This window comes from Oryctolagus cuniculus, unplaced genomic scaffold, assembly GCF_964237555.1.
Source record: "Oryctolagus cuniculus unplaced genomic scaffold, mOryCun1.1 SCAFFOLD_55, whole genome shotgun sequence".
Classification (NCBI taxonomy): domain Eukaryota; kingdom Metazoa; phylum Chordata; class Mammalia; order Lagomorpha; family Leporidae; genus Oryctolagus; species Oryctolagus cuniculus.
Genome location: NW_027208214.1, coordinates 927180 through 938205, shown reverse-complemented (window position 1 = coordinate 938205; position 11026 = coordinate 927180). Strand labels below are relative to the sequence as shown.

At 46.7% G+C, this 11026-nt stretch overlaps 1 protein-coding gene and 1 pseudogene across 1 annotated transcript; one reads left to right on the top strand and one right to left on the bottom strand.

The window, feature by feature from the left end:
* Positions 1 to 1987: 1987 nt before the first annotated feature.
* On the bottom strand, positions 1988 to 9910 carry LOC138843117 (DNA repair protein RAD51 homolog 3-like). Its single transcript, XM_070067675.1, has 5 exons — positions 9875 to 9910; positions 8902 to 9086; positions 8537 to 8627; positions 8284 to 8437; positions 1988 to 2599 (listed from the first exon to the last, which is right to left on the bottom strand). The coding sequence occupies exons 1-5, from the start codon at positions 9908 to 9910 to the stop codon at positions 2337 to 2339; spliced, it is 729 nt and encodes a 242-aa protein (XP_069923776.1). The 3' UTR covers positions 1988 to 2336.
* The window catches only part of LOC127488995 (protein LYRIC pseudogene), a 103917-nt pseudogene continuing 101398 nt past the window's right edge, over positions 8508 to 11026 (top strand).

Genomic DNA, 11026 nt, shown 5'->3' with positions numbered 1-11026 from the left:
TTCTTGGCTCTGCTCCCGATTCCAGTTTCCCTGCTAACTCATACCCTAGGAGGCAGCAGGTGATGGCTCAAGTAGTTGGATTCCTGGCCCCCAAGTGGGAGATCTGGACCCTGTTCCCAGCTCCCAGCTTTAGCCTGGCCTGCCTGTGGCCATTACAGGCATCCGGGGAGTGCTAGAGAAGATGAGAGCTGTCTCTTAGTAAACAAATTTTTAAAAATTTGTACATATGAGAAACTATAGAGAAAACCACAAGGTAGAATCCAGCAGTATACATGTCAGGATTCAAGAAAAACTATATATAAATAAATTTTAAAAAGTCAAATCAGAGACCATTTACTTTTCTTTTTTTTTTTTTTTTTTTTGACAGGCAGAGTGGACAGTGAGAGAGAGAGACAGAGAGAAAGGTCTTCCTTTGCCGTTGGTTCACCCTCCAATGGCCGCCGCGGCCAGCGTGCTGAGGCTGGCGCACCACACTGATCTGAAGGCAGGAGCCAGGTGCTTCTCCTGGTCTCCCATGCGGATACAGGGCCCAAGGACTTGGGCCATCCTCCACTGCACTCCCGGGCCATAGCAGAGAGCTGGCCTGGAAAAGGGGCAACCGGGACAGAATCCGGCGCCCCAACCAGGACTAGAACCTGGTGTGCTGGCGCCGCTAGGCGGAGGATTAGCCTATTGAGCCGCGGTGCCGGCCAAGAAACCATTTACTTTTATAATTGAAAGCAAAAAGCCGGAACACAAATTACCTTTTCAAAATTTGCTTTAAAATCAAATACTTGGGGCTGTCATTGTGGCACAGTTGGGTTAAGCTGCTGCCTGCAATGCTGGCACCCCATATGAGTGTCGGTTTGAGTCCTGGTTGCTCTACTTCCAATCCGGCTCCCTGCTAATGTGCCTGGGAAAGCAGCAGAGGATGGTCCAAGTACTTAGGCCCCTGCCACTCACAAAAGAAACTCAAAAAGAGTTCTAGACTTCTGGCTTCAGCCTTGTCCAGCCCTGGCCATTGCAGCCTTTTTGGAAATGAATCAACAGATGGAAGATCTCTGTCTTTGCCTCTAAGTCTGCCTTTCATTTGTTTATTTTTTTTAATCCTTATTTTTTCATCTTTTAACTCTGCCTTTCAAATAAATAAATCTTTAAAAATAAAGTATTTCCACATTGTAAGCACAAAAAAAAGCTTCTCAAACACTTTAATGATACAATTAATGCAATTATATACTACTCAAAGCTCCAAAAGGTCAGTCAGTGTAGCATTTCAAACATTTCCAGAAGTGCTTTTCATAGCCATAGCTACATTTGGTTTTGGAAAAACCAATGTGGAAATCAATATATACTGAATGCATTTTAACATGTGCTTATATTAAGGTGTCCAACTTTAGCTTACACCTGGCAGGATGGAGTATATTAATTTGAAGTCAGACATTGAGAAACAAAGCCCCTGCAGTAAAAAGCAAGGGTCATAAAAGCAGAAAAAAAAAGGTCAGATCAGGCTGCGGCCCTTCTCATTTTGTAACAGACATCTGAGAGTTTACCAATAGTACAGTCAAGACATTAAGCTTCATGTTCCAAATGGCCTCTTGCTGAGGTCTGTGATCGGCAAAAATGTAAATTACTTTTATTGTACAGAAAAAAAGGGGGCCATTTTGCTAACTTACCCTCTTCCATGTGTGCTCCTGCTATTAGGTGAAGTAGCAAGCTCTACCACTCTATCAACCATAAAACTTCCCTCTGTATCAATAAAACTGCTTCACCTGTTACTCCTCCAAAACATTCTGATAGCTGCACATCCACTGCCAGCTGCATGATGTTAAGACAATTACATCAAATCACCAAATCTTTATCATGATAACCAAACTCCAGATAATTATTATTTAGTATTGCTAAAATAAATGAATGAAAATATTTTTATACTCTCCAGAGTAACAGACAGCTGTTTCTCCATGGCCCCAGATATACTCATATATGAATATGCTTGGATTAAGGTGGAGATATGCCTATAAAAGCACAATTATGGACTTTTTAATGGTTTTTACAGCTTCTGTTCTTTTCTTATTATACATTAATTTACTTTCAAACAATTGACTTTCAACTATATTTTAAGAAGTGAATAAAGTAAAAGACTGCACATTTATCCTAATGACCATACTACAAAGTTTCAAGGAAATATTTCCTGTAAGATAATTACATCAATTTATCAAGATGGGGCACTGAAGTAACACAAATGGTAAACTGGTTTTCGCTTGAAACACTCACACAGGAGTCTCCCAATAGTAAACCCACAGAACAACTGTCTTAATCAATGTTTATTAAGCCCACCCTTCAGAGGGGAACATTTTATTTTACCATAATTGTGTTTTTCCAACACCTGGTGCACCACAAATTTCTGTTGTTTTCATTAAGGGTATTCCACCCCCAAGAATATTACCTACTGCTGAACAGAAGGTAATTATGAAGCTCTGGGTATGCTCCTGTTCAAGAAGTACCAATGCTGTACACTTCTTGCCTGACTCAGATGTACCAGCATATCTTGGTTTATTTGTAGGACATTCTCTTCTTATAATTTGCAGAGTTTCTAAGGCTTCCTCTTTAGATATCCCAACTTCTGAAATGAAAATAAGAAAAAAATACTGACTTTAGAAATTTAAAACAGTCTAACACATAATGGGTTTCACTAATCTTGATTTTTAGATAACACTGATGCTATGAGTAGAGTACAAAGAAACCGTAAAAATCTAACATCTTGGACCAGTGTTGAGAAGTAGCTGGTTAATGCCTGTGATGGCATTCCACATGGATGCCAGTTCAAGTCCCAGTTGCTGCACTTCTGATACAGCTTCCAGCTAATGCAGCTGGGAAAGCAGTGAGAGATGGCCCAGGTGCTTGGGCCCCTGCATCCTTGTGGGAGACCTAGAAGAAGCTCCTGGCTCTTGGCTTTAGCCTGGCCCAGCCTCGGTCATGGTAATCATTCAGGGAGTGAACCAGTGGATGGAAGATTTTTTTTTCTCTCTCTCTCTTTCTTTCTCTAATTCCACCTTTCAAAGAAATAAATCTTGAAAAAAAGTAACATCTTAACTATCTACTATTAACTTTTTACTTCTTCATTTTAATAAAGGCATCTGTTTTATTAGTCATCACATAAATATTTATTACCTCAGAAACAAAATTAAAAGAAGTTATAGCTGAGTATCCACAAAAGCATCTCAGAAGTAGAAACAGGTAGGTATTTGGCACGGCGGTTAAGAGACCTGTGTTCCAGTTCAGAGTGCCTGGTTTCAAGTCTGGGCTCTACTCCCTATTCCAGCTTCTGATTAGTGTGCACCCTTGGAGGTGGTGGTGATGGCTTAAGCACTTGGGTCCTTGCCACCCTCATGGAAGACCTAGACTGAGTTCCTAGTCCTTGTTTCAGCCTGACCCAGGCCCCACTATTGAGGGTATTTGGGGAGTGAACCAGAAGATGGAAGCCCTCTGTCTCTCTGCCTTTCAAATAAAATGAAAATAAAGGACATAGAAGTAAATTGTACTTTCACTGTCTCTTATGAAGCCACCACTATCTTGCTCTCATAAAATATACATATGCTTTTTCAAACAAGGATGAATGACTTCTTTAACTTCCTAAAACAAAGTATAACTTTAAGAAGTACATGTCAGGGCCAGTGCTGTGGCGTGGCAGATGAAGTTGCCACCTGCAGTGCCGGCATCCCCTACAGACAGATGCCTGTTCAAGTCCCGGCTACTACACTTCTGGTCCAGCTCTCTGCTATAGCCTGGGAAAGCAGTAGAAGATGGCCAGGTCCTTGGTCCCCTGTGCCCTCGTAGGAGACCTGGAAGAAGGTCCTGGCTCCTGGCTTCAGATCAGTGCAGCTCCGGCCATTGTGGCCAGCACCAGTGGATAGAGGACCTCTCTGTCTCTCTCTCCCTCTCTGCCCCTCCTTCTCTCTCCGTGTAACTCTGACTTTCAAATAAATAAATAAATCTTTAAAAAAAAAATACATGTCAGCATTGTGGCAGGCAAAACTGCCTGCAATGCCAGCATCCCACATGGGTGCCAGTTCAAGACCCAGCTGCTCCACTTCTGATCTAGCTCCCTGATAATGGCTTAGGAAAGCCATTTGGGGAGTGAATCAGCAGATGGTACGTGCTCTCTTTCTCTCTCTTTCTGTAACTCTGCCTTTCAAAAAAAAAAGTAGTGTGTCTAGCAGTGTAGAAGATATTTAAATTCCCTTCAGAAAAACAGACAGTGTTCAGGTAATCTGGACAAAACTGGGACACATCTCCTGAAGTCAGAGCAGTTCCTTCTATTTTGAAGGTACAAAGCGTATTTCAGTCACTTCCATTTAAGAGTCCCATCTTGGGGCCAATGCTGTGGCCTAGCAGGTAAAGCTGCCATCTACAGTGCTGGCATCTGCATGGGCGCTGGTTCAAGCCCCAAATGCTCCACTTCCAATCCAGCTCTCTGCTATGGCCTGGGAAAGCAATGAAAGATGGCTCAACTGCTTGGGCCCCTGCAACCACGTAGGAGATGTGGAAGAAGCTCAGCTCTGGCCTTTGTGGCCTACTGGGGAGTGATCCAGTGGATGGAAGACTTCTCTTTCTCTCTCCTTTCTCCCTCTGCCTCTCTGTAACTCTGCCTTTCAAATAAATAAATAAATCTTAAAAAAAAAAAAAGGGCAGGGAGTTGGAGCAGCAGAGCATTAAGGACTTAAACTTGTGTTCTAACAATGCAAGCAGTGGCTCAACCCACTGTGTCACAACATTGTGCCTCCCTGCCTTGTATTATTCAAAAGAACTTTTCATGGAAACATTGATATAAAAATTTCATTTCATGGCGGGGACTGACATCGTGGCACAGCAGGTTAAGCCTCCACCTACAATGCCAACATCCTATAAGTGCACTGGGTTAATCCAGGCTACTCCACTTCTGATCTAGCTCCAGCTCCCTGCTAATGAACCTGGGAAAGCAGCGGAAGACAGCCAAAGTGTTCAGGTCCTTACCACCCACTTGAAGACCAGGATGGAATTCCAGGCTCCTGGCTTTGGCAAGGCCCAGCCCCAGCCATTGCAGCCATTTGGAGAGTGAACCAGCAGATAGAAGATCTCTGTCTCTCCCTTTCTCTCTGTAACTCAAAAAAATTTTTTTTAAATAAACTCCTAAATCACTCCAAACTTTTAATGAGAACAATTATTCAATGCACAAATTTTTTTTAAAGATTTTATTCATTTTTATTTGAGAGGTAGAGTTACAGACAGTGAGAGGGAGAGACAGAAAGGCCTTCCTTCTGAGGTTCACTCCCTGAATAGCTGCAACGGCTGGAGCTGCACCAATCCAAAGCCAGGAGCCAGGCGCTCCTTCCAGGTCTCCCACATTGGTGCAGGGGCCCAAGGACCTGGCCCATCTTCTACTGCATTCCCAGGCCATAGCAGAGAGCTGGATTGGAAGTGGAGCAGCTGGGACCAGAACTGGTGCCCATATGGGATACCAGCGCCGCAGGCAAAGGATTAACCTACTGTGCCACGACGCCGGCCCCAATGCACAAATATTTTTAACATATTTATTCTCCTCAACTACATGGTTTCATTTCTATTTGACAATGTGGCCTGAAAACAGAAAAGATGCTACAGAAACAAACAATGGTGAGTCTGGCATCATGTCAGTTTGATAAATCAGTGACTGACTTAAGTATATGAACTATAATTTTGGTAGTAAGAAAAGGTAACGGTGGGGCCAGAGTGGTAACATAGCAGGTTAAGCCACCACCTGAGACACCTGCATCCCAAATTGGAGTCCCTGAGTTTGAGTGCAGCTCAGCTTCCAATTCTGCTTCCTGCTTATGCACATCTTGGGAGGTGGCCAGTGATGGCTCACGTACTTGGGCCCCTGCCACCCACATAAGAGATTCAGACTGAATCCAGGTTACTGACTTCAGCCTGGCCCAGTCCTGACTGACGAAAGTGTTTGAGGAGTGAACCAATAGTTGGAATAACTTACTTTTAAAAAAAATTATTTTTCGCCAGCGCTGCAGCTCACTTGGCTAATCCTCTGCCTGTGGTGCTGGTACCCCAGGTTCTAGTCCTGGTTGCTCTTCTTCCAGTCCAGCTCTCTGCTGTGGCCCGGGAAGGCAGTAGAGGATGGCCCAAGTGCTTGGGCCCTGCACCTGCACGGGAGACCAAGAGGAAACACCTGGCTCCTGGCTTCAGTTCGACTCAGCTCGTTGGCCGTAGCAGCCATTTGGGGGGGTGAACCAATGGAAGGAAGACCTTTCTCTCTCTCTCTCTCTCTCTCTCTCTCTCTCACTGTCTGACTCTGCCTGTCAAAAAAAATTTTTTTTTACTTGAAAGAGTTAGAAAGAAATCTGTCTGCTGGTTCACTCCCAAAATGGCCACAACAGCTGGGGCTGTGATAGACCAAAGCCAGGAGCTTCATTTGGTCTCCCATGTGGGTGCAGGGGTCCAAACACTTGGGCCATCTTCCACTGCTTTCCCAGGCACATTAGCAGGGGGCTAAATTGTTAAGTGGAGTAGCCAGGTCTGGAACTGGTGACCATATAGAATGCTGGCATCTCAAGCTGTGGCCTAACCTGCTATGCCACAATGCCAGCCTCCTCTCTTTTTCAAATAAAGTTGATGCCCAAGAAAAAGCACATTTAAGTCAGATTGTTCACATTGTAAATCCTGACTGCACCACTTACTATGTTAAATTTTTGTACCTCACATTTTTTTCTTTTGTAAAATAAAAATGAAAACAATGCACGTAAAAATCTTGGTAAGGGGCCAGCATTGTGGCACAGTAGGTTAAAGCATCCACCTGCAGCACCAGCATCCCATATGGGCACTGGTTCTAGTCCCAGCTGCTCCTTTTCCAATCTCTCTGCTACAGCCTGGGAAGGCAGCAGAGGATGGCCCAGGTGCTTAGGCCCCTGCACCCACAGGAGAGACCCAAAAGAGGCTCCAGGCTTCAGATCAGCCCAGCTCCGGCCATTGTGGCCATTTGGGGAGTAAATCAGCGGATGGAAGACCTCTCTGTGTCTCCTTCTCTCTGTAACTCTGCCTCTCAAGTAAGTAAACATTAAAAAAAAAAAGGCTTGATAAATACCAATGTCATCCAAAACAATCAATAATTGCTAGTAATTATTACTGGGTCTCTCATTTCTTCTTAGGAAACCCTATTTATTGAAAGAAAAAGAGCCCATCAAACTTTAGGGGACACAGTCTGTGGGATGACTACTTAAATAGTTAAGGTTGGGTCTACAAGTTATTGTTCAGTGGTAAACTGAAACCTTATCTCCCACTGTTAAGGGCATTAGCTTGAAGTCTGTTTCATCTTCTTCCATGGAGATGCGCAGGTCTGGGCACCCCATATTGCAATATGCACAGCGAGAGCATTACAGGATGCAGCGGTTCCCTCCAATACATGCAACCACGGCGCTCAGAATGTAAGGTTTTAGTCTTTTCAGTGAATTACACAAGGGGTGTCTTCTTTCTACTTCTTTTCTCACTCAGTGGCTCTACCTACACGAATCCTACATGTCTCAAAGAATTCTCATCCTTGGAATTTTGGAGCGGAGAATAAGATTAGCTAGTCTTGGGCCGGCAGGCAGCTCAACAGGCTAATCCTCCGCCTAGCGGCGCCAGCACACCAGATTCTAGTCCCGGTCCGGGCGCCGGATTCTGTCCCGGCTGCCCCTCTTCCAGGCCAGCTCTCTGCTGTGGTCCGGGAGTGCAGTGGAGGATGGCCCAAGTGCTTGGGTCCTGCACCCCATGGCAGACCAGGAGAAGCACCTGGCTCCTGCTTTTGGATCAGCGTGGTGCGCCGGCCGTGGCGGCCATTGAAGGGTGAACCAACGGCAAAGGAGACCTTTCTCTCTCTCTCACTGTCCACTCTGCCTGTCAAAAAAAAAAAAAAAAAAAGGATTAGGTAGTCTTTCTAGTTTCCCGTTCTGTCTCCACTAGTTCCTAACCTAGTTATGAAAAGTCATTTAACCTCTTCAAAACAAGAGACCGGCTCTCTCATCTGCATATTGCACAAAATCCTAGTAAAAGCATTCTTTTGCGCATGAGAGAATCCTCAACTCATCCAGGAGGCGCTAAGACAAAGAAAGCAGCCACAATTCGTGTGACCATTCAGACAACTGTTAAGCGGAGTCAAGAAAGTGTTTCTCGGCCTAAACGTGGCCATGAGGAGCGGAGAGACGTGGCGGCGGAGCCTGGGCTGCATCAGCCTTGCAGGCGGGAGCACCCCGCCGCGGGCGGCTCCGACAGCGGCCAGCGCGTCGCCACCTCAGCAGTTACCTTTGCTGAGCTCCGAAGGCTTCACTTCCAGGAGCTCCTCAGCCGTCTGGAAGCCCGCAGTCACCAGCTTCACGCGCACCGCCAGCGACAGCGGAAAACTCGCTAAACCCCGCTGCATTTCAAAACACGGCCCCTCCGCGCGCGCAGGGTGGGGCTATACTTCGGACCGCAGAAACTCGCGCCCAGAGACGGGCGTGCGTGTGACGTCACACGCAACGCGCGGAGGGGGCGGGTCTGCGGCCTGGCCGCTTGCGGGTCTGGCCTTCGCGGCCGTGTGAAGATGTGCTAACGTTCGCATCCGCGGCATTTCCACTGCGATTCCTCCAAATCTCGTGTGTGGTTTCCTAATCAGACGTATATTATGACTTAAAAATGGATTTAGACCGTAGGGTGGACAGCCAGGCCCAGTGGGCTCTGCACACATTTCCTCGCCTTCGCCCTGGCCTGTCTCATGGAAGGCTGGGTCATTTTATAGAAATGATCTCCCCGAATGGGAGCAGTGGGAAAATGAGGGTACACTGACCGGTAACTGGACGTTTGGAATGGAAAGTCCAGGAAACAGCCATAGAAAGACTAACCAGTGTGCCGTTAGGGTGCAAGTCTCTTGGCTCTCCTCACCAGCCGTCCACACCCCCAGCCTGCCCCCCAGACTTCCCGCCCTCGCAAAGGATTGTGGGCCAGCCCCCCACCGCCGCTGGGGAAAACGCTCGGCATCCGGGCGCGTCACCCACCCGCCGACACCTTCCCACGAGTCGGGCCTGGCGTTTGGGGGTTTCTGAGACCGTTAGAGCTTCACGGCCTGCCTAGTTCAAGAAGATAGCTGGAAAAGTAAGCACGTAAGAGCCCGGGGTTTCTGGGGTTCTGAGAGGGAGGGGCTGGCCTGTGCTGGAACGCTCCTGTTCCGTGAGAGTTGGGAAGGGGTGTTCAAGCTGTGGAAATGGCCACTTGGAAAACACAGAACTCCAGGGAAAATGGAAGGAAATTTGAAAGATGCCTTGTAAGGGTCTCTCCTTGTCCAGGAAGCACGGCTGGCTTTTTTAGTGGAGTAACCTGTACCCTACTTGTTGCCTGGATTCCTCACTCTGACTTGCTGTCGGCTTAAAGGACCTCCTGAAGTATTATAAATCAGAGCCCTTCAAGTTCTCAGGAGCTAAAGAAGGAACCAGCTTATGCGGAGCACATGAACAAATCCCATACATGTAAATACTTATAGGCATTCCGCCGGAACAGAGCTCGGGCCTCAAGGCCCAGAACAGTTTTTCTCAAAGCCAAAATTCAAACCTAGTACCGTTTTTTATTACCCCGAGCTGCCTCCAGACGTTGAGCCCCTCCTAAGGGGCGCGGCGGGGCAGAGGCAGGGGGACTGACGGCAGGAGGACTGACGGCAGGAGAGCCTGCTCAGTTTGTATCCAGTGTAGGAGACCCCAGAAAGGCTGCCAGACTGGTCCAAACGTGGCTTGGCGCTCAGAACATTGCTGTACTTCTAATATGATCTATGCCTGGGCACTCGCTGGGCATTACTTAAGTGTTGTCCTCCAGGAAATCCATGCTTATGCAACCTGGTTCCTGGGTGAAGAAAAGATGGTGTTACCACATTCAGCGATAGCTCTTCTGTTAGCATGGTCATGCTCAGTGGAATTGGTCATATTTAGAATTTTATTTCATCAGCAGTAGAGACTTAAGAAACTTGTGGATTCTGCCATCAGCTATACAGTTAGGTGCTAATAACATTCTCTGGTCCTTGAGTTGCCTGTACCGACTACGATGTCCAAGATAATTCTTAAAGTTTCTTTGATGCAGTTTACTCAGCTTTCAAACTGACATCCAGGTTTATGAAGCTAGGCACCTGAAACTAAGCAAAACTAGGGGATAAATATGGAATGTGCACCTTCCTGTATTGTCAGTTTTCTCCAAATTTCTTTAGAGAGGGAAGGGTTGAATTATTTAACTGGTGAGTCATTTAAAATGTTGTCTGTTAAGTAAGCATTAAGGTACTGTGGCGTAAAATGTAAACATTAAAAGTTTTCAGATAGTCATAAGCTGGATAATTTAGCTGCTCAGAAATGTTTTTATTGTCTTTTTTTTTAAGATTTATTTTGGCTGGCGCTGCAGCTCAATAGGCTAATCCTCCACCTGCAGCGCCAGCACGCTGGGTTCTAGTCCCAGTCGGGGCACCAGATTCTGTCCCGGTTGCTCCTCTTCCTGTCCAGCTCTCTGCTGTGGTCCGGGAGTGCAGTGGAGGATGGCCTAAGTCCTTGGGCCCTGTACCCACATGGGAGATCAGGAGAAGCACCTGGCTCCTGGCTTTGGATCAGCGCAGTGCGCCGGCCACAGCGCACCAGCCACAGCGGCCACTGTGGGGTGAACCAATGGCAAAGGAAGACTTTTCTCTCTGTCTCTCTCTCTCACTGTCCACTGTGCCTGTCAAAAAAAAAGATTTATTTTATTTATTTGAAAGACAGAGTTACAGAGAAAGGTAGAGACAGAGAGAGAGGTCTTCCATCTGCTGGTTCACCACCCAATTGGCTGCAATGGCCGTAGCTGCGCCAATGCAAAGCCAGGAGTCAGGAGCTTCCTCCGGGTCCCCCACGTGGGTGTAGGGACTCAAGGACTTGAACCATTTTTCTACTGCTTTCCCAGGCCATAGCAGAGAGCTGGATCAGAAGAGGAGCAGCCAGGACTAGAATCGGCACCCATATGGGATACCGGGCTTCAGGCCAGGGTGTTAACCTTTGTGCCACAG

What these genes read in the sequence shown, in the direction of transcription:
- LOC138843117 (XM_070067675.1), bottom strand. Translation starts at nt 9,910, where the DNA reads ATGACCATGCTAACAGAAGAGCTATCGCTGAATGTG. An exon ending in GCTGGGGGTGTGGACGGCTG is followed by an intron (nt 8,628 to 8,901) that starts GTGAGGAGAGCC and finishes ACGTCTGATTAG; the next exon opens with GAAACCACACACGAGATTTG. An exon ending in CGGCCGCGAAGGCCAGACCC is followed by an intron (nt 8,438 to 8,536) that starts GCAAGCGGCCAG and finishes TCCGAAGTATAG; the next exon opens with CCCCACCCTGCGCGCGCGGA.